At 44.1% G+C, this 23,368-nt stretch overlaps 1 protein-coding gene and 2 non-coding genes across 4 annotated transcripts; 1 reads left to right on the forward strand and 2 right to left on the reverse strand.

Annotated features, from left to right (window-relative positions):
* The first annotated feature begins 1,623 nt into the window (after positions 1-1,623).
* CUNH8orf76 (chromosome unknown C8orf76 homolog) lies at positions 1,624-21,781 on the forward strand. Of its 2 annotated transcripts, none has more exons than XM_045895959.3 (6): positions 1,624-1,783; positions 5,366-5,461; positions 6,190-6,333; positions 11,342-11,748; positions 15,804-15,936; positions 21,442-21,781. In XM_045895959.3, exons 1-6 carry the CDS (start codon positions 1,667-1,669, stop codon positions 21,637-21,639), a joined length of 1,095 nt encoding a protein of 364 aa, XP_045751915.1. In that variant the 5' UTR covers positions 1,624-1,666; the 3' UTR covers positions 21,640-21,781. The 2 variants fall into 2 exon arrangements, with proteins under 2 accessions (XP_045751915.1, XP_045751914.1); XM_045895958.3 differs by having other exon boundaries at positions 1,625-1,783; positions 11,291-11,748.
* Positions 3,987-4,065, reverse strand: LOC123860716 (small Cajal body-specific RNA 18). The gene has a single exon (XR_006794831.1). It is a non-coding gene; the product is annotated as a small Cajal body-specific RNA 18 (non-coding RNA).
* LOC123860725 (small Cajal body-specific RNA 17) lies at positions 4,157-4,304 on the reverse strand. Its single transcript, XR_006794839.2, has one exon. It is a non-coding gene; the product is annotated as a small Cajal body-specific RNA 17 (non-coding RNA).
* Positions 21,782-23,368: the final 1,587 nt, after the last annotated feature.

Raw genomic sequence — 23,368 nt, forward strand, 5'->3', positions numbered from 1 at the left:
CTGCCATGCTGTGCCTTCTTGACCACTGCAGCAGAATATCTGGCTCAGGTAGTTGGGCCAGGAGGAGGCTGGGGTGGGGGTGGGGGGGCACAGGACCCAAGAGGGTGGACATTTCAAAACTAAACAGCCTTAAAAAAGAAGAAAAAAACTGAGAAAAGGTTCTCTCTGCCTGCCTTTGGTTTCTTCTTACTTTGCACCTGAAACAGGAATTTTGAATGAACACATATTACTCACTTGCTATCTGATAGGCACTTTACGTGCATTATTTTAATCAGTGCCCATTTCACAAGTTGGGTCACACTGCTAGTGAATAACTGAACCAGGATCATGAACCCAGACAAATCCGGTGCTTGGGGCCCTTTCAACATTATGCTGTATTGTCTTTTCTGCTAGAACAGGGCATAGGATTAGGGCAAATATCTCTACCCTCTTTAGACTCCATTACTTCTGGACGATAATATTATGGATACCTCTTTTTCTTCTATTTTTCTATAATTTCTGAATTTTTCCTAATTAGGATTATTACATCTCTGATGGGAAAACAAACTTTCTTCTTCTCCTTCTCCTTCTCCTTCGCCTTCCTCCTCCTCCTCCTCCCCCTCCTCCTCCTCCTTCTAATTCTTCTTCTTCTTCTCCCTTCTATGGATGAATGCATCAGTAGCTAATGTCTGGAGGCTGTCCTGGAGAAGCCTTCCACTCAAGGCTATTGGATACACAGGCTGGTTCTAGATTTGAGGAATGATCAGTAGAGAGATGGATTTTGAAACCTTGGGGAGTGGATTATGCTCTCCCAGGATGAGTTCGTGGAATAGAAGACTGGGTTGGAGAAAGAAACTTGTACGACAAATGGTGGAAGAGGAACAGGTGAGTGAGGAGAAATAGGAGGAAAACCAGGGAAAACCTGCTGTGTAATATGTCACAGTAATATTGTGCCGTGCAATATTGACAAGCATTTTGTCAATAATTTCAATTTTCTAGTCTCAAGGAATGTATAAGAACTCTAGTAAATATTAGTTTTAGACTTCTGGAATTTGGTGTTTTTCTCCAGGTAGAATTAATAGTCCTTGATGGAGCATCCAGAGTAAATTCTGTCCTCCGTTCTATAAATGCGTGAATTCTCTGGTCTTTGTTATTGGTGGTGGTGGTGGTGTCTCTTTTTAGAGACAAGGGGACTAGTGATTGGTTTCTGTATTTCCCAGCTCTTAGCCACGGAAAAATGGATCCTAAGCACGTTGCTTAACGTCTCTCGAAACCCCAATAGCTTCATTTGCAAAGTGGGAACCCCTGCGCCCTTCATAAATTGTTGGAAGAGGATACAAAGTGCAAAAAATGTGCTTAACACAGTGCCACGGAGGAATTTTTAAAAAGCTGCCCTGGAGCCAGGCTTTTTGATGCGTGCAGGTAAAGACCTCTGGGTCCATCTCCTAAAACGGAGCAGTCAAACACTCTGTCCCCGGCTTCGGTCAGTTTGTGAGTCAGATAAAAGTCTAAGTTCCACCGTGACTCCACGCCCGCAGCCGGCCAAATCCCAGTTTGCCACCCCCCCAAACTACAAGTCCCAGCATGCCGCGCTCTGGCCTTGGCGGCCCCACCCCTTCTGCGTTGGCCCGCACGAGGGCGCCTCTCTAGGCACCGCCCCCTCCCGATCCCCGGCGGCGAGCGCGCCATGGAGACCGGGTGCTGGTTGCTGGGCGGCGAGTTCGAGGACTCGGTGTTCGAAGAGAGGCGGGAGCGGCGGCCTGGACCGCCGGCGTCCTACCGCGCCAAGCGCTGCGAGCCGCAGGTGAGAGGGCGGGGCTTGCTGGCCTCTCTCCGGACCCCGGGCCTGGCCTCCGCGGGTCCCGGGCGGGGAGCGCTTCAAACGCCCGGCTCCCGCGCCGCCGCCCACGGAACCCAGGTCCTCGCGGTGCCGGTGCCCGCCGCCTCGCCCGGCCGGCCCTGCGCCCCCGCAGGCCTCCCCTCCAGTTGTCTTCCCCCTACCCCACGGGGCCGGGGCGTTTCCGGAGCCCCACCCGGTGGGCTCGGCCCACTGGGCCCCGAGCTGTCGGCGATTAACTCGCACGGGGCGTTAGGCGGGTGTCGCCAAGGCTCGCTATCCCGAAATCTTCAGTAACTGTGCGCCCTCACTGAATCTGCAGCCGGGCAGTCAGGGGCCCCAGAAATCCGGCCGCCGCCCACTTTGCAAAACTTCTCTGCTCCCCGGACAGCGACGTCCCACCCACGGGCCTGCCCTTGTTCAGTGATTCTCTGAACCCACGTCAGCCCCGCTCGCATGGTCACAGCGTTCAGTTAGATCCATTTCTTAGAGCACACCTTGAATGCCGCCTCCTCCAGGAAGTATTTTCTGATTCCTCCTTCCGAGCAAATATGTTTGACTTGGAGTGCCCCCCCCTCCCGCCCCCCCGCCATTCAGTTTGTATTACAGCACTTGTCAGTAACCTAAAGCTCTTGGACCCGGAGTGCTAAATGATCACAGGAGAGTGGGGGCTTAACTTTATGTCCTCCAGTGCCTGGCAGTTTTTGTTAATAACAGGAACTCCGTGAATATTTTGAATGTGTTATTGCATGTATGTAAATCTCATCTCATGTGTAAGAACTACAATGCTATGTATCAGAAACTTAACCTGTTTCAGGCACTGTGCTAAGTTCCTTTATTTGTATTGTCTTCATTTTTCCTTAAAACCGTTGTACTTAGGGGGCGCCTGGGTGGCTCAGTCGGTTGAGCGTCAGCCTTCCGACCCAGGGTCCTGGGCTCTCTGCTCAGCGGGGAGCCTGCTTCTCCCTCTGCCTGCCACTCCCCCTGCTTGTGCTCTCTCTCCCTCTGTCAAATAAATAAGTAAAATTTAAAAAAAACAAAAAAAAAACCCCATTGTACTTAAAGATGTCAGGTGCTCAGTAATTACTGAATTATGTTTGTTTTATTTAACTTATCTTTTCTCCTTATCACATACATTCTTTCAAAGTTACGGATAGTAGTTGATCATGTAGACTAAAACCAGGAATGGACTTGGGAAGTTATGTGTGCAGCATTAAAAGCCGTGGTTATGAGATAGGACCCTGCATTGCAGCGTTGGCTTTACCACTTGCTTTCCAAGGTGTTTGTAATTTGGGAAAAATAATATTTGCTGGCTCACAGGGTTACTGTGGAGTGAAATGGGTGAGATACTTGGTCAGGTGTGATGTGCTTACACTCACAAAGTAAAATCCAAAGATCACGTGTCTTTAGGATTTGTTTGGTGTTATGATGCTGCTGGTAAACTCAAAGAAGCCTTATTCAAGTCATGTTGATTTCCCTGGGTATAAAACCGGGAGCTTGGGGTAGAAGACTTCTGTTGTCTCTGTGGGACAGAGGTCGGCCTTATCCAGCACTTCACCTCTTTGTTCCAGCCTTGCTCACAGTTCTTCCCTCCTTTCTCTTACCAGGAAGGGGGATTTGAAGTCATCCCTGTTCGAATGGTTGCGGGCCTGCAGGTTATGTGGGCGAATAGAAACAATCATTTGAAAGCCAGTTTTTCTTGATCATTTCCCAGTGGGATCATGAGAATTGCATGAAGGTTTGCAGGTCGGCAGTTCTTGTTCAGCTGGGATCGGCATTGTGACTGGAGAGCGGTAGAGCACGAAGGGAAATTACGGGTTCCGGACATAGACTTGTTGACTTACGTGGTACTTCAGGGACAACAGAAAAACAGCAGTTACCAGCTTTCTTCGCTGTGATGGATCAGGCGAAGGAGAGAAACTTTTACTAAGATAATAGCAGGGTAGTGATACCCAGGCAACACTTTTAGAAATAGAACCAAGCGATTCTGACATGATGGTAGAACCACCACAAATGCAGTTGCGTTTTGATAGCACTTACCTGGGGATAGACTACGTTCAGCCTCAGTATGTTTTACTGTGAGTAAAAGGGAGCTTGACCTGCTACTTTGAGGCTGGAAAAACTGGCACACGGACTGTTTTTTGTTTTTTGTTTTGTTTTGTTTTGTTTTCGGTCTCAGTTCTCAGCACACACTCCATCACCTGGTTCCTAGAACTCAGATTGCGCAGTGGTCACGTCATCATCGACCAGGGCTCACAGTTCAGGGCTCACAGTCAAAGAGGCAGAGACCTCCCTAACTCTCCCTCATCTCCAGCCTAGCCCGCTGCCCCTCATCTCCCCGCCCCGGTCCCCAGCCACACCTCGCCTGAGACGTCTTCATGATCCTCTCAGGCTCCGGGCCAGCGGCGCCGCCAGCAACGGGCCCCGATCATATAAGGAAAATCCTGCGAGCTCATCTGCGTTGCGGGCTACACTGGGGACTCGGGACTCCCTGCCCTCCCACACTCGCTACCCTCCCTCGGACGCCAATCGCCCCCACCCCCGCCCGGCGCCCAGTCTCCGGGTCTCCCCGTCTCCCCGCGCCTCTCAGGCCCAGGGGCCTGGACCTCGGCCCCTCCGCGCAGCCGCACCCCCGGACTGCTTTTTGTTACACCTGTTTTCTCATCTTAATGTTCTTTACTCACTAACCGAGAAATCCCAGTCTCGCTTTCCTTTCTATCAGTAGAAGAGCGAATAAAATATTCCAGATGGGCATTTCCTCAGACTTCTCTTCTACAGGTCCTTGGCATTTGATTGGAATGGAAACCTCCTTGTAGCCTTAATTTCAGTCTCTTTGGTTAGATTCTACTTTTTGCTTTTAGGATATTTTCATAAAAGCACTATAAGCAAAGGTAATTCCTTTTTCCTTTGTCCTTTCCATAAAGAGTTGTCAATCCCTGTTCCATCCACTCTAAAAATGTCTCTACAGGGAAACCTGTCTCAGTCTAAAGAAGCAATGGGAACTGTGCTAGTTAAAATGTAGCTTCCCAGGCACCACGACTCCATCTTGAAATGCTTTAGATAGAACCATGTATGTCTGTGCTGCTTTTTCAGTTGAGAGGTTTCTTATTATTGGTATGTTTATTACTCATGATAATTTCAATTTGAAAACTGAGCCATCGCTAAAATTGTCATTCTTCTTGTTGGATGTTTTCCTGTGAGTCTCATCCTAAAGAAATATATATTTTTTTAAGATTTTATTGATTTATTTATTAGAGAAAGCACATGCACAGAGTGTGGGAGAACATGAGTTGGGGGAGGGGCAGAGGCAGAGGGAGAAGCAGGCTCTGGGCTGAGCAGGGAGCCTGATGCGGGGCTCGGATCCCAGGACGCTGGGATCATGACCTGAGCCGAAGGCAGACGCTTAACCGACTGAGCCACCCAGGCGTCCCAGAAGTATGTCAATTTTTGAGGCTTAATCAATTATGAATGGGAAATTGCTTCGACTTGAGTATGAGGGGGAAAAGCATAACTTAATTCTCTATAATATGCTATTTTCACAATTTCTAGTGGTTTTATGAAGAAACAGAGAGCAGTGATGATGTTGAAGCTCTAACTTTGAAGAAATTCAAAGGGGACCTCGCCTACAGACGGCAGGAGTATCAGGTAGAATTCAACATATATAAGGTTGCACTACTTGAAATAGGCTGTTGTTCTATCAGTTATAGCATATTTAGTTATGAGCGTGTTGTTTGTGAGGGTGAATTTAATCTTCTGTGATAAGTGTTTGTAATCTCAGAATCCCAAATTTCTGTCCTTTTCTACATGGCTCTGTATCACTTGTTTTGTTTCCTGTGCCTACAATGTAGCGATCTTTTGGGGATTCTTGCAGGTCTGTTTCCCCAGGTTCTGTATCTCCTCATTCTGTGGGAGCCTCTAGCACAGATGCCCCATGGAGTCACAGGAGCAGAGCACCCCAAAATGTGTGAGAAAAGGGAAGAACAAGTAGATACTAGGTCGCTTTACATATAAAATTTCATTTCTTCTTCACAAGAGTCGTTGTTATTTTGCTGATGAGAGAAGGAAGGTTGTATAGCAAGTTAGTGGCAAAACCAGGATTCAAACCCTGTCTGTTTGGCTCCAAAATGCTCTTCCTACTGTACGGTGTTTCCCATGGTAGTAGTGGTTATATTCTCCAGCCATCTCTTTTCTACCTTTTAGAAAAATAGTACTGACAAATACTCAAGTCTTCCTCAGTTCATTGTAGAGTCGGTTATAATAATATTCTGCCAAGAAAAAAATCATCCCTATAACTGAATCCTTTCTTCTACTATATTTTTGCCTCTCTTTTTATCCCTTCTCTTCATTTCCTTTATTTAACAAATAATTGGCAGAAAGCACTGCAAGAGTATTCCAGTATCTCTGAAAAATTGCCATCTACGAATTTTGCCATGAAAAGGGATGTCCAGGAAGGCCAGGTTCGGTGTCTGGTTCACCTGGGAAGGCACACAGAAGCATTGGAGATTGCTACAAACTTGGTAAGTGGTTTCACTGCTTACATTCCTTTCGCTTTCCTGGGATTGTTAAATAGTTTGTTTTCTAAAACAAACAAACAAACAAACAAACTTGCTAGCAGCAAAATCTGTGGGTTTGCTTAAGTAGAAGAAAATCTTCAGTGGTATAAGAACTTTATAATGATGAACAGTTCGGAGCTCTAGACAGTCATTTTCTTGTAATATTTTTTTTTTCCTGTGTTATGCTCAAAATTCTTCATTGCCTGAAAATCTCATTTGTAAAAAAAGGGTTTTACTCTTGTTAGGAGTAAGTGTTCAGAGTAGGAGGATCATCAGTAATGTTTTTCTCTTTAAATTTTTTTTTTTTAAGATTTTATTTTCCAAAATTTCTATAATGAACATGGATTACTTTTGTAAACAGGAAAAAAATTACCCAAAAAACCCTAAATATCATACTAAGCCAAGCTTAACAGCCTTTTTTTATTCTTAAATGGAATTCGCAGAATCCTTTTTTAAAGGGGTAAAGAAAAGCAGTTATTTGCAATTCTAGATTCTGCTTGTTTTTGTTTTCAGATGAAGGCATTTTTATTTACTTCTGGTTTTTCTGTGTTTAAATTTTATATGAAGATTGGTCTAAGTTGACCAGTCTTAGTTTATAGATGACCAATTTTCTTCCTCAGAGGGAATTAATGAGGGACCCAGACACTGATCTTGAACCCTGCAGATCAGGCTGCTGGTCAGCCTAAAGTATGCATGCAATTGAACCGTCCTCCTCCATCTCATTAACTAAGAAAAATCCCTAAATTTACTTGCCGATGGGGTTCATTGCCTGCGACCTCAGCCTCTTGCAGTGAGAGCAAACCTTAGAAATTGTCTTTGGGACGTGGAAAACAAGCTGCGTCTTGTTCTTTTTCTCCCCTCTAATAAATGTGCGTTAATTCTCAAGCTGGAAGGTAAGATTACCTTGTTCAGGAAGCACATGGCCCAAACAGTGAACTTGGTGTTTAACAGCGTAAACAGCGTTCATTCTCAGTCGCCCGGGTCTGCAAATTAGCCGCAGCGTTGGCCCTTTTGGTACCTTTTTCTAGACATCAGGCCCCCATCCTTCGTTCCTGTTCTGTGCTCTCTTGTCACCTCTCTTCCTGGCATCTCTTGCACGTCACTGCTCTGCTCCTCCCTGCCTAACCTACAGAAGGTGGTGGCAGTGTTAGCGTCTGGATCATTCCTGTGGTTCCTTCCAGCTTCAGAAGTCTGTTTCTGCGGCTCAGAGAAACATCTGTTGCCTGTCAGCAGATGCCAGGTGTCCAGAGCTTGGGATGATACGAAGCACGAGGAAGGACCAGTCAGAAGACCTCCAGCTCCCCTGGCAGGACTGAGAACTGCCCATCAGGCTTCTAGGCACCCTGTTGGGGAAGGAACCAGCAGTGTAGGCCCATGGGTCTCCCCCTTTTTTGGGTCTCTTCACATGATTTCAGTGGAGCCTACCAATTTTGCAGTTTCTCACTGCTTGGTACCCCGGGTTTTGTTTTATTTTTAAAATTTCTTCCCTTGGGGCGCCTGGATGGCTCAGTTGGTTAAGCGACTGCCTTCGGCTCAGGTCATGATCCTGGAGTCCCGGGATCGAGTCCCACATCGGGCTCCTTGCTCAGCAGGGGGTCTGCTTCTCCCTCTGACCCTCTTCCCTCTCCTGCTCTCTGTGTCTCATTCTCTCTCTCTCAAATAAATAAATAAGATCTTAAAAGAAAAAAAAATTAAAAAAAAAAATTTCTTCCCTAATTACAGACCTTTCTGTTTTGTTATTAGCTCTGTCCTGTTTCTGTTTTTGTCTCGGTAGTTATCGTCCTTTCGTGTTCTGTGGGGGACAGGTCGGTATACAGCATTGAACAAAATAGCTCGTCCTGGAGTGCCTGTTGGGATATGAACACGTTATGCTCACAACTTCTTTTTTTTTTTAGATTTTATTTATTTATTTGACAGAGAGAGACACAGCGAGAGAGGGAACACAAGCAGGGGGAGTGGGAGAGGGAGAAGCAGCCTTCCCACTGAGCAGGGAGCCCGATGCAGGCTCGATCCCAGGACGCTGGGATCACGACCTGAGCCGAAGGCAGATGCTTAACGACTGAGCCACCCAGGTGCCCCTATGCTCACAACTTCTAATTCATCTCTCTTCTTCATGATTTTTGGACAAAATTTGTAATAGAACTTACTTATATTTTATTTCTTATTTAAATAATGAAACATCTTACAGTAACTGATATGCTTATGTGATAAGCTGTGGTTAAGGACATTGCTTTCCTACGGTAAATGACTCTTTTAAATGTGTGCACTCTACAAACATTGATTTCAGTCTCACCATGTGCCCGGTTCTGGGTTCAGTGCTAAGGTGACAGATGAAGCATATCCATACCGTGCACATACACTGTTCATCTAGAGGGAGAATCCTAAGCCAGCTAGCAAGCGTCAACTCTTCTAAAGTACCCTTCATTCTTTGCCTTCTGGTATGGCTGACTGTAGCTCTGCTCCTTACTAGCTGTGTGACTTCAGGCAGGTTCCCTAACTTCTCTGTTGTGACTCAGTTCCCTCTTCGATGAAATGCGGATAATGGTGGAATCCATTTTAAAGGATTGTCATGAGGATTAAGCGAGTAAATCGCTTAGAATAGTGCCTGGCATATGTTCGCACTCAATAAATATTTTAACTCTTGTCATCATTACTGCATTTCAGAAGGAGTTGCATTATTTTGGAAAAATAACACGAAGTCATTTAAATGGAATTTAATTTCCAGAGAGTTATTTACTATTTATGCTGTAAAAACCCTCCCATCAAAATTATGGTTTGGGGGCACCTGGGTGGCTCAGTTGTTAAACGTCTGCCTTTGGCTCAGGTCATGATCCCAGGGTTCTGGGATCGAGTCCCGCATCGGGCTCCCTGCTCAGCAGGGAGTCTGCTTCTCCCTCTCCCTCTGCCTGCCGCTCTGCCTACTTGTGCTCTCTCTCTCTCTGTCAAATAAATTAATAAAATCTTTAAAAAAAAAAAAAATCATGGTTTGTATGTAACAGCCTCTACCCCAACATACATTCTCGATATGAAATGTTATTAAACAGCATAAAGCACTATAGACTAGTTGCAGAAGAAAGGTAGCATTTCTTAAAATCTGTATGTGTTGTTCTCCTTATAAATAAAAGACATGAAGATTAATTAGTTACTGAACATGTGTTATGTCCAAGGGGCTATGCTCTGTACTAGGAATTCAGCAATGAACAACAACAAAAAAAAATGAGAGAAGTCAAAAGGCAAGAAACAGATTCTTAACTATAGAGAACAAACTGATGGTTACCAGAGGGGAGGGGAGTGGAGGTGGGGGATGGGTGAACCTGGTGATGGGGATTAAGGTTTGTGCACTTTTGATGAGCAGAGGGGCATGTATGGAGGTGTTAAATCACTATGTTGTACACCTGAAACTAACATAACACTGTATGTTAACTAACTGGAATTAAAACAAAGTAAAAAAAAATTGTAGAAGTTTTCTGAAGGGAAAACTTCAGAGAAGAATTTTATGTGTGGTCAGAGCTGACTGAGGTTGAAATAAATGAATTTTAAAAAGTAAAACAAAAACCCCTTTTGGAATCTAATGGTCTGTTAGGAAGGACAGAATACAAAACAATAGTATGAATAAAACCAGATGTATTCTGTCGTTGGGAAGGTGCAGTATCACCAGATAGGTCACATGGAGCTTTATTTTCTATATTATCACTTAATATATAAATATTTAGATTCTCCCCAAGCTTTCACTCACTGGCCTGTTTCTTCAGGCTGCATACTGGGTAGTTTTACTTGCATTTCTCGCCCATTGTAGTTGGGCGCAGGAGCTTGATCTGGATACTAGTAGGCCAGGTTTTCTTTAGGCTTAAAATTAACTGAAAGGTAATTTTAGTCTGCCATCTGCTCTCCACAGACCACGTAGAAAAAGAAGCCTTGTTTTCCCTAACCCACAGGGCTTTTGCCATATGTCAAGTTAGGCAAGAGGTGGTGGCTCTGGTTAAAGAGACTTGAAAAGCATTTTCTGATCAGAAGGAAACCAAGCAACCCCTTCTGGCCAAAAATAATTGGCCTTGGTAATGGTTACCAGGGACGGCATTTGGATTCAATTATGATGCCTCATGAAGCACTGAGAGCTTCAGGGCTATCCTGTTTAAGATGTCTAAGCCAAGTCAAATTTGGAAATGGAGTCCATTTGAATCCTCAAGGAAACTGCCATTTGGATTATTAGGAAGCCTGGAATATTAAAATGGAACCATTACCCCAGGGTAAACAAAAGTTGGCTTGGGTCTTTCAGCTGTCTGGCTAAGACAATAAAGATTACAATAAAAATTGAAGATAAACTGACATTTATGATTTGGGTGCTGAATTTTGTCAGGCCACTGTCACATGAATTATGCTATGGTTATGACAGGATGTTTGGGAATGTCTGGTGGTTATTTTGGTTGGTAGTATGTGTTTCTCTAGGTTTATAGCTTCAAACAGTTGTCTCTACTTGTAGCTATTGAAAGATACGTCTAATTTACAACATACGCAACTTGGGTTTTTAGGCATCTCCATTTTTACGTGGAAAACGTTCCACAGTTTAAAGTTTTTGTTTTTGTTTTTTTAAAGATTTTATTTATTTATTTGAGACAAGAGAGCATGAGAGGGAGGGGGGTCAGAGGGAGAAGCAGACTCCCTGCCGAGCAGGGAGCCCGATGCGGGACTCGATCCCGGGACTCCAGGATCATGACCTGAGCCGAAGGCAGTCGCTTAACCAACTGAGCCACCCAGGCGCCCTTAAAGTTTTTAACACTTGGGCACCTGGCTAGCTGAGTCGGTAGAGCATACAAGTGTTGATCTCAGGGTTGTGGGTTCGGGCCCCACACTGCGTATAGAGATTGCTTAAAAATAGAATCTTAAAAAAATAATAAAGTTTTTAATTGTTTTTTCTCCTTAGGAAAATAAAGCAACTAACACAGACCATTTAACCACTGTGCTCTACCTCCAGTTGGCTATTTGCTCAAGTCTGCCGAACTTGGAGAAAACAGTTCTCTGCCTACAGAAACTAATTTCTTTGCATCCGTTTGATCCTTGGAACTGGGGCAAATTGGCAGAGGCTTACCTGAATCTGGGGCCAGCTCTGTCAACATTGTGTGCGTCATCTCAGAAACAGAACAATTTCACCTCCAGTGACAAAACTATCAAATCCTCCTTTCCACACTCAGGAAAAGACTGTCTTTTGTGTTTTCCTGAAACGTTGCCTGAGAGCTCTGTGTTTTCTATGGAAGCAAGCAGTAGTAATAACCAGAAGAATGAGAAAGCTTTGAAAAATATTCAAAACTGCGTGGCAGAGAAGAGAGAAGCAGAGTTGCTAGAGACTCAGATGAAAGCATGTGCCTCTTTTATACGAACCAGGTAAGTGAAGAATGGATTAAACAGCACACGGTACTAGGCCCAGGGTAAAGGTGTGATTTTTCTAATTTTAAGCTTCAAAAAGTCCTAGGATAGACATTTGGCTTGTTTTTGAGATTTTTTTTCCCCTATGGTCTAGATGGAATCCTTTGAACATGTCCTTTTAGTATGTAAGATTTAGAAACAAAACTGTTATTTGCTCAAGAATATGATTTGTATCATCACTCAAGATAAAATGTTAAAATTGGAAAACATTAAAATTAGGCAAAGAAAATTAAATGTATAAAACATTGACAAAGGGGAAGAGGTATTTTAAACAAGGAATTTTTCACTTGTAGGTTCCACAGAGATCTACTAAAGACAAAAATTGGCTCTTGTGTTTGGATCACTATTGACAATATGAATAAACAATGTTTAACTCATTCTACAGAGAATCCCCATGATTTAGGGACTCCAAACACTTTAAATCCATAGTTATAAGAGTTTAAGGGAAAAGGGAACATACACTTGACCAAATTCTATACTTTATGAGAGAAACAGATTCTCTTAGGTCTCAGGTGATGCCAAAAGAGTGTTGTTGTTATTATTGTTTTTAACTCTGGAGAATTCTAGAAATATTAACAGTGAGGCTTACTGAGAAATGCTATCTATGAAGCAAATTGTAAACTTTATTCAGCAAATGTTTAGTGTTGACTACATTACTTTGATTCAGAAGTACATTGAACCAGTGGTATGCTGGGCACATGCTGGGTGCTGGGATCATAAAGATTCTTAAAAAGACGCCCTTTTAGCGGCGCCTGGGTGGCTCAGTTGGTTGAGCATTGGCTCTTGATTTTGGCTTGGGTCATGATCTCTGGGTCATGGGATCAAGCCCTGAGTCGGGCTCCCCGCTCAGCAGGGAGTCGGCTTGAGGATTCTCTCTCTCCCCTGCCCCTCCCCCCGCTCATGCTCTCTCTCTCTCTCTCTAAAAATAAGGAAGTCTTTTTTTTTTTTTTAAAGGCCCTTTCCTTACACCACTCAGTGTGCTGAGGACAGTACACGTGTGGCCAGTGACAGGTGGCCCGGGCACTAACGGGGCATTGGTAGCAGGAGCAGACCCCTACGGAGCTGTCCACTGTAGCGGGAAGAAGAAAGCTTTACTGGGGGAGCGACGCTTCTGCCAGATGTTTCTGGGAACCTTCATCAGCTATAGAGAGAAATGTGTACTGGAGCTTTGTATACGTTGTTTCATTTTAATCCTCCCCCTCCGTGGGGCGGTCGTTGGCACCCTCTCGTAGAGACCAGGGAACTAACTCAGCATTACGCCCAAAGTGGCACAGCCATGAAATGCTGCCATGACTGGGACCCCGGCCTCTGAGTCCACAGCTTGTGTGCTTTCCGGGGCATCTTGCTGACTCTGGACCATTCCCCAGATGAGAAGAGGCAGGCTAGGTAAAGTGGAGGAAAGCACAGCCTGCAGATGGAAGGGCCGCTGGGGCGCAGGGTCGTCCCAGAGCAGGTGCGGTGACAGCAGCCTTGATGGTGGAGCCAAGAGGGGGCCGCAGACCGCGATCCAGGATGACACGGTGGGGGGGTGGGGGAGTCAGGGCTCACCGTAAGCAACCTAATAGATTGTTACTGAGTGAACGGGTGTGGCCCCTCCCCTTGCTAGTGGTCTGGCCTTGCACAAATTACTTAAACTCTCTGCTCTCTGTTTCCTTCATCTTCATCTTCATGGAGAAAGGGGGAAATGCCTTGTCCATGGGGTGGTTCGAATTCACGTGTCTGAGCTCTTGGTGTAGTGCCCAGTACACAGTCAGCATTCAGTAAAGGCTGTACTTCTGTTAGCCTAAGATGTTAAATGTCATCTTGAAGGATTTGGTCCTTATGCTGAAGGCCTGAATAGTATTTGAAGGTTTTAAATGTCCAAGCGGTGTGACAAGAGCTGTGATTTCGAGAGAGAGATCTGGTGGCTGGGAGGGGATTTTGGAGGAAGGAGTTGGGATCCCGAGACACCAGTGAAGGAGCTGTAGAGTCATCGGTGGGTGTCGATGAGGATCTGACCTAGGATAGTGCACTGGTAATAAAACAAGGACATGGACATCACTGCAGGATGGGATAGACGGAACCTGGTGACCAGCTGAGGGTGTGGGAAAGACAGGGAGGGGAGAGTCCAGGACGAGTCAAGAGTCTACCTTGGGTGTATGGGTGGATGGTGGTACCTTTTGAGGAGACAGGACACACAGGAGGAGGAGCAGAGCAGACTTCGGGTGAAAGTAAAGATTTTGGTTTAATGTGCTGAGATTCAAGTACCTATAGGACATCCTGTTGGAGCTTTTCCCTAGGACGAGTTGAGCTCAGAAGAAGGGAGCTGGAGATGAAGGAGTTTCAGGAAGGAGATGAGCAACCAGATGGTGGTGAGAAGTCAGGTAGGATTGACTCTGAGGAGAGGATGTGAAAGTGAGGAGGTCATTTGCAGCCCTTGAGAAGGCAGTTTGAGTAGCAGTGGGTGACAAGGCATAGGGCAGAGGGCTGAATGAACATGAGACGGAAGAGGCAAGTGTAAGCTGTATTTTCAAGTACTTTCAGGAGCAAGAGGGGAAAGCAAGGACATCAAAGATAAAAGGGGTCACAAATGTACATGCTTCCAGAGGTCAGGTAGGTAACATAAGCAGGTTTGAGTGAGTCGGGGGAATGTGGGTCAGAGCATGCTCTCGTACCAGACTCTCCGGTGACTTCCCATTGCCCGAACATAAAAGCCCTGCTTCTTTCCATGGCCTGCGAGATGTTGACCTTTCTCATTTACTACAGTTTTTTGTCTCTCTGTTTCAGCCACAGTGATCTTCATGATTTTCAAACACATTAAGCTAATTCATGTGTCAGGGCCTTCTTCCCCCAGATATTGTGGTGGCTGGCTCATCATTTGGTCTTAGCTTGAGTGGTAACTCAGAAAAGCCTTCCTTCACTGCTCCACCTGAGGCAGATACTTTATCCACCCTGCTTGGATTTTTTTTTTTTTTTTTTGCACAGCACTCCTCACTACCTGAAATCATCTTATTTGTGATCTCTCTCCTTCCATTCCATGAAGCAGGAAGCTGTTTTGCCTACCAGTATCTCCCAATACCTAGAGTAGTGAGTGGTCCATTCAAGACATGAAATGAGTGAACAGGACAGCTGAGTGCTAGTGGGAATAGCAATAGGGACCAGTGAGGCCTGAGGGAAACTGGAAAATCTACACATTGAATATTTTTTTGAAGATTTATTTTTTTATTAGAGAGAGAGAGCGCGCCCGCGAACGTGTGAGTGCGCAGGAGCCTGGAGAGGGGCAGAGGGAGAGGAATGAATCTCAAGCAGACTCCCTGCTGAGCACAGAGCCCGATGCGGGGCTCGATCTCACCACCCCGAGATCATGACCTGAGCCGAAATCAAGAGTTGGCTGCTCAACAGACTGAGCCACCCAGGCGTCCGCACATTCAGTACTTTAAAAAAAACAATGAAGAGAAGGAGCCATGTGGCAAGGACAGGAGGGAGGAGGAAAGAGAAGACCAGGTTATGCTTATGATGGGAAGTTAGTGGTGAGGCAGTCCAAGGAGGTCACCAGAGGCTTGTCAAAGATTTGACCCTGCTTCTGGTAATTAAAGTATGCTGGAGGATCTAATTAGTCCTTGAGGTCGAGTGGCTGTGGGTTCGGGGGGATTTCAGGGGTCACAGAACACTGACTTCAAAGGAGCACATCCCGACATTTTGTGAGGAGGAGCCTTTGATTGGGAAGCTTGTCCTTTTCACTCCAAATTGTTTGTGCTTTCAATCACTTGACTTCTACAGGAAGCCCTTTTGAGGTTTTTCTCCCTAAAGATTTCTTTGAGAAGCATTGGTCTATGAATTTTAGAAAAGATGACTCTCCAATGCAGTTTGCTCAATTTGCTCAAGTGGGAAGCTTTAGGGATTCAAATGAAGGTGAGTACCTTCCTTGAGCCTAGTTGGATTCCCATCCAGCCCAATACCTGTGCTCTCTGCGAACATTTCCTCACTGCTTTCCCTTCGCTGTTGCACACACGTTGGGACTTACTGTTTTTCAGGCTCTTGCTTCAGCTCACCCAGCCTCAGCAAACATCATTTGCTTTGGAGAGGAACTTAAGGACTCAGCAGGAAATTGAAGATAAAATGAAAGGGTTCAGCTTCAAAGAAGACACTTTGCTGTTGATAGCTGAGGTGGGTTTATGTGAACCAAGGCAGCAGAGGTATTTTTCCTGGCTCCAGTACCGTTTTTTAAAAAATAGCCGAATCTCCTCTACTAAGGGACTTTTTCCCTGCTTTACGTGCCTTTTGATCACTTAATCCGCGAAAGCGGCCTCTTCGTCATCTTTCTCCTGCAGGGTGCTAGGGGCGGGGGCTGTTTCATTTTCCTGTCCGTGCTTGTTAGTACCTGCCTGCTTGCACATCATAAATGCCCAGTTATTGTTTTTTGAGTGCTGATTAAACGAATGAATGAATGTTGACATTCTTGCAGCATTTCTGTACGTTTTTCCTTCATTTGTCCTCATAACACTCAGAACAGCCTGTGGGGACAGGTGGAGCTGGGAGCGAGGCTCAGACAGGTTGGCACCTGCCCCAAATTTTAAGCTGCAGAGCTAGACTGGAGCCTGGCCCACTACAAGTCCGTTTTCTTTCTGTTCCCCCTTTCTGCTACCTTGATGGTTGCAGAGAAATTCAAATGTCAGGGTTTTGGGGTTTGTTTTTTTTTTAACCTTTATTAGTTTTTTTTTAAAAGCGATGTTGAAATTACTTAAGATAGCATTTGGAGATTATCTGTGTTTGTATTTAAGTTATTCACACTAGTTCCTGTTAGTATGTGACTGAAACTTGATAGTTCAGGTACTTTTCCCATGAAATAAGTCTATATCCATATCCATCCTAACATCATTCTTTCAAGAAATACTTATTGCTCATCTAAATTGCCAGGCTTCTTTCTTCCTTCTCTAAACTAAGCGCCCACTTGGACCCCTTTTCCCTCTTATGGGACCACATTCTCCTATCGCTTTTCTCTGAGCCTCTTTCAGCCTTTCCTTTGAGCCCATAAACATGCGCAGCGGATAGCCTGTCCCTCTTAAGTTTACTGTGTAGCCTTTCCTTAGTCTTTGTTTTCCTTCATCTTTCTGGTGTCCATAGCTGTTGGCCACCTGCTTTTTGTTTACTCTTCCCTTTACTTCCGAGGGACCACAGCAGTCTGATTTTCTCCTGTATTCTTAATATTCCTCTGCCTCTTGGAACTTCCTAGTTTCCTGTGTCTTAAGTCATGACATTCTCTGAGGTTCCACTTAAGTTCTCTGTTCTCTCTGCCATCTCCCACCGACATCATAACCACACTCATGGCTTCAGTTGTCACCTCTGGGTTGGTATTACCCTCTAATCTATATCTCTAGTCCCATCTCTGAAACACTAGTCTCACGTCTCAGACTAGTTACCTCCTAAGTGACTCATCTGAAATGATTGATGATCCTGCTATCACTTCAGGTACAAAGTGTCTAAAATGGAGCTGCTCATCAAAACACTTTCCGATCAGTCTTCTGTCAGTATCTAGCAGAGAGGAGTTGGAGAGAACCATCTCTTCATTCTAGACTTTGTTTTTTTCATCAGTTCTGTCTGTCATTCTTTTATCCAGAGCTGGGACCTCGCTAGCTGAGGGTCATCTCCTCTCCAGTCTCACCTCTAGCAGGCACCCAGCCGCCCTTCCTTCAGGCCCACCTTCCATTTCTCTTGCACCACCAGCACCCTCGTCCTTACGACCTCGTGCCCGGCTCACAGTGACCTCCTGGCTCGGCTCTCCTCGCTTCCTTGCTCTCTCCCCTCAGATCCGTCTGAAACCATGCTGCTGCTGGGTTTACCTCACAGCATCGCTTTGAGCATATTACCTGCCTGCTCAAAAACTCAGCACGTGTGTCCCCATCACCTTGGAGGTCAGGTCTCGTTTAGGTGCCTCCACATGATATCCAGGCCCTTCCAGAGAGTAACTCCAAACTTAGGACCTCGTAATTCCTTACACAAATCTTTTGCATCCTCTAGATTCATCTGCCACGTCTAACAGCCTTGCCATGGGTAGTCTCATCTCCACCCACTGACTGTATTCCCATCCTCAGAGACCCCGCCAAAGTCCCACATCCTTTAGGAAGCTTTCCCCAAACATTCCTGTCTGTGGCAAGGACTCCCTCCTCTGAGCTCAGGGAGAGTCAGTGCTTGAATAGATAGCACTTTGCCACCCCCCACCCCCCACAAAATACAAGAATATGTCTTACCTTTTCAACTAGATTTTAGGTTTCCTTATAAGTAAGGTTATCCTTACAAAGAAGACATTCTCCTTACCATGTTCAGTGTGTCTGTGGACTGCATGGAATAGTAGTTCTCCACCCGGACAATGCATATGAAGTACCTGTGGAGCTTTTTAAAAAAGACAAATGTCTGGGCCCTCATTGGGATTATAATGTACATTTCATTTTGTGCTCTGTTAATCTTACTTCGTGACATGAGCATGATCCTGTGTCCTTAAATATCCATTGATTGCATACTTTTTTTTTTTCTTTTTATCGTTGTTTTATTTGAATTAGGATCTAGGGGTACCTGGCTGGCTCAGTCGGTAGACCATCCAACTCTTGATCTCAGGGTCGTGAGTTCAAGCCCCACGTTGGGTGTGGAGCCTACTTACAAAAAAAATTAAAGGATCCATATAAGGTCCACAGACTGTATTTGGTTCTTCTGTCTCTTATATCTCTTTTATTCTGTAGCAGCTCCCCTTCTCTGCTTTTTTTAAGATAAAAAATATATATAACATAAAATTTGCCATCTTAATCATGGTTTAGTATACAGATCATTAATTACATGCACAGTGTTGTGCAACCATCAGCACTATTTCCAAAATTTTTTCACCATCCCAAACAAACTGTGTAACCATTAAGCAATAATTCCTATTTCCCCCTCCCTCCCAACCGCTAGTAACCTCTAATCTACCTTCTGTGTCTATGAATTTGCCTATACTAGATATTTCAAATAGTGGAATCCTATCTATAATATTTGCCCTTTTATGTCTGGCTTATTTCACTTAACATAATGTTTTCAAGGTTCATCCACATTGTAGCATGTGTCCGAACTTCGTTCCTTTTTATGGCTGAATAATATTCCACTGTATGTACATACACACCACATTTTGTTTATCCATTCATCTGGTGAATGCCACTTGGATCATTTCTGCCTTTTGGCTATTGTGAAGAATGCTGCTGTGAACTTTGGCGTACAAGTATCTGTTTGAGTTCCTGATTTAAATTCTTCTGGATATATACCTAAGAGTGGAATTTGGTGGGTCAATGGTGATTCTGTTTAACTTTTGGAGGAATTGCCAAACTGTACATTTCACTTTATACTCTGTTATTTTTACCTAACATTGTGATGTGATCGTGACCCTGTATCTTTATTTTTTTTTAAGATTTATTTATTTATTTTAGAGAGAGTGCACACATACTAGGGAGGGGCAGAGGGACAGGGAGAGAGAAACTCAAGCTGACTCCGCACTGAGCGCAGGGTGCACAGCCCGATGTGGGGCTCGATCCCATGACTGAGATCCCAACCTGCGTCAAAACCAGGAGTCGGACTCTCAACAGACTGTGTCACCCAGGGGCCCTAGCCCCATATCTTTAAATATCGTTTGAGTATGTGCTTTTTAATGGCTGGATAGTAGTCCAGTTAAAACTTTTGATGAGCTATCATTTATTTATTTAAGTCCTCTATATTGAACATTTAACAGATATAAAGTACCTACTTAATAAGTTATTTCTTTGCAAAAAAATCAGTGTATTTGTTCCTTTTAGCATAGACTACTAGGAATAGAATCACTAGGTTAAACTATACAAACATTTTAAAGACTTGAAGCTCATTTCCAAATTGTGATTCAAAAAGGCTGGTTCAATTTACATATCATATATAAGAATACTGATTTTCCTTCTCCAGTCCTAGATATTAGGTTGAACCATGTGAAATTGTCAATAGTTGATCATTTTGACCTATAGAAACAATTTTATACCTATTAACTTATTTTTCAAAATCTGTGATTTGATTGGTGAAAATGGCTCTTTTTAGTGTTAATTTACTTACTTGGTTACTCTTAAGATGAACAGTTTTTTCATATGTTTATTGGCCATTTATATTTTGTGAAATACCTAGTCATGCTTTTTCTTCATTATTCTATTTGTATGTTTCTGTTTTTCTTAATAGTTTTTTAAGAGCTCTATACTAGGCTTACTAACCTTTTATATGTTGCAGTATTTTCTGAAGCTTACGATTTTTTTGATATATAGAAGTTTACATTTTTTTATATGGTCAAATATTTTTGCAGATATTTTGACAGCTGTGAATGATGCACCTGCTAATCCCTCTTTTTGGGATATTGCATTATTTGGATATTACTATTATTCAGTTCTCTTTTTTATTAAAAAAAAAGGCTTTTGGTGTTATATCCCAGATTTTAAAACACTACATTTCATTGAGTCCCAGAAATTATCAGTTGTAAGACACATCATTATTTGATGGGCCAGTAAGAGAAAAGTAAGATGCCATCCATGCTGTGCCACACTGGTGTTGTAAGGTACCTCTTGATGTCAGAGCTGTTAAAACACAAAACAAAAATTGTCTCAGAATTGATGAAAAAAAAAGAATTGATGAAAGTACCAAGCTTTAATAAATGCTGACAGTTGCCTGGTTAAGCTGCTCACCTCATTAGCTCTTGCCTCAAATCATAAGTAGTCTTTGAAGATTTAAAGTCAGTGGAAACCATTCTTGAATGGGTTTCTAATGCATTATAATTTGAGTGTTCATGAACACATTGGATCTCAGGGTTTTCAGGAAACTTAGACATCATCTAATCCAAATCCAAGTGACTTAAATTCCCTTTACAGCATCCCTGCCAGAGGGCTTCCTAACCTTTTGTGCCAACGATATGAAATGTGTTGGGACTTGATTTTAGTTCACTGTCCTTACCAAAGATGGGCTGATCACTTAGCGGGTTCAGGTGCAAGCTTTCCACAACTTAACTTTTGCATGTCTTAGCAGAGAAACGAACACAAGATCTGGGCCTGATTCTGACCAGTAGGGAGCAGTGTTTTGCCTTCAGAGGGCAGGCCAGCTCCTCCGGTCCTGGATGGAGTCTCTCTGGGTCAGGAAGGGGTAGGCCCAGCTACCTGCTACTCGCCTGTTGGCTGCCTGTGACTTCTCTGGGAACTTCTAAGAGGAAGAATCTGTGCCCCCACCCCACCCCCAGCAGCAGTATTCTGCCCAGGCTCCGCTTTCTGGTTATTTTAGGAGGAGGAGAAGCACTCGTAGATACGTTCTTGCCAGCAGAAGATGATCTTTGATTTAAGAATGTTGACTGGGCACTCTCTGTAGGCTGAATAGCTGCCACATTAGTATTTCAGTGATTTGTTCACTCGGGGGGAAGATAAGAGGAGAAATATGGGGTATTTTACCTATGTACTCCTTGGATCGCTACTTCTGAACAAACCTCTTTTCAATATGTTAGAATCCTCTGGCTGCTGAAGTATTTCTGCTGGGTTTTTTTGTTTTGTTTTGTTTTTTGGTATGAAATCCTTTACCCTTGATGAATAGCATAGTCTTCCACTCCACGTCTGCTGCCCCTTTTTATTGGGATAGTTTTTTGTGTTTTTTTTTTTCTCGCAGGTTATGGGAGAAGATATCGTCCCAGAAAAAATAAAAGATGAGGTTCACACAGAGGTGAAATGTGTTGGCTCTACAGCCCTGACCGCCTTGGTGATTGCATCTTCGAAAGAATTTGAAGACAAGTGGTTCAGAAAGATCAAAGACCACTTCTGTCCCTTTGAAAATCAGTTCCATACAGAGATACAAATCTTGGCTTAGTGGTCTCTTTAAAAACAAAAGAAAACATCCTGTACTGTTTTAATTGTCCTTGTTTATTTCATACAGAATCCACTGCTAATCATGGAATATAGTGAATTTAAAAGTGATTATGTTTTATAAAAACAGCTTCTCTTCCAGATTATTTCTACTGTGTTCAGTTTCTTGATTTTTTGTTTTGTTTTCTTTATAGACTTTTGCCATTCACTTATCTTAGACCTACTCTCCCTTTAGGAAATATCTATTGGGAAAGTGAATAAAAGAGGCTCTTAGATTATTTTTTAAAAACAGGCACTGTGTTATAATTAGCAGTAAAAGTATCCATCCACATTGTTCAGGTAAATTCATCAGGAAAGAACAAGAATATTGAAATGTAAAAAGTAAACCATTTCTGAGAAGGGTGTGTCAAAGTCTACGAAAGCTCTGAGAGTTTGTGTATGGGCCCAAACGAAAGAGTGCACATGGAGTGGGCTGCATTCTAGAAACTCGGGCCTTCTCTACTGGGCAGCAGTCAGCACGCTTGCCTGGTGCTGCAGAGGGGGACGCCATCTCTCCTGTGAGGCTGTTTGCTCTGCAGACATCATGATGAAAAGATAGTCTGGAACGAAGGGCGGTTAGTGCCTTGCTCACCAGACGCACAGAAACACGAGGCCCGCGGGCCACTGTCCTGCAGGGTGATGGTCCTGTCCTTGCAGACACACGGATTATAGTCACAGTCTCTGACATCTTCGATACAGAAGGCCATTACCTTACTCACATCGTCTGGAATGGAAGAGCTCCCTCATGAGGAGTGGAATTTAGTAGTCAAGCAAAAACTGCCTCAAGTGTTGTCCCACACAGCTTTTTATTCTCAGCAGAGGGAAAAGAATTCCAGCCCTGGGCAAAGAAGCGGGTCCTCAGGATTTCCCTTCTACTTCACCTGCTGCTTCACCCCTTCGCAGGCCCCTTCCCAAAACAGACAAACGTCTGATTCTGTTTCTGTTTTGACTGCTCTTTTAGTACCTACGATAGCCTGACTAGTAATTGCAAGTTGTCATTTATCTCTAATGTGAAACAAAAGATTGGTATGATTAATAGACACCGTAATTTTTAGGAATCATTAAAAAGTATGGAAACCTCGTAACAGCTCCCCATTGCCCTCCATCCACTCACGGAGTCATGAACAATCATTATGGAGCTCCTGTGACGTGACAAGCATTGTGTGGTTGCCATGGAGACACTGGCTCTGTCTCGGAGTTTATGGTCTAGTTGCAAATGGCCCCTCAGGATAGAGCCCGAACTGCCAATCCCTTCACGATAGAGCCTCTGATTCCCAGGCGCCCTCCTTCCCTGCTCCCCAGCTTTAGAGGCACCATAGCTTTTGCATATAGGCCTTCACACTGGCAATTTGGTCTGGCACCTCTCCCCACCCCCCATCATAGGGCTGATGCTGTTCACCTTCCAGGTCTCCATTTCCTTACAGCTTCCCAAAAGTCTTGACCTCCAGGTGGCAGTAGGTTTCCCTCTTTCCTGCTCCTTCACTGTTTCACTTGCATCTTGGTTCTTACCTACTCTATTGTAATCGCCTGCTTGTTTTTCACGATAGAATTTAAACTTTGTAAAATCAGTGACTAGGACTGTCTTTCATATCGGTATCCTCAGGGCAGAATACTTGGCATTTCATGAAATATTTGTTGAATTTCTGAACTGGCCAGCATCTCATTTTGTTGGCACAAAAGTTTAATCCCCCGGA

Source organism: Mirounga angustirostris, unplaced genomic scaffold (assembly GCF_029215605.1).
Source record: "Mirounga angustirostris isolate CCGP_5_RB_7025 unplaced genomic scaffold, mMirAng1.0.hap1 SCAF_4, whole genome shotgun sequence".
Classification (NCBI taxonomy): Eukaryota; Metazoa; Chordata; class Mammalia; order Carnivora; family Phocidae; genus Mirounga; species Mirounga angustirostris.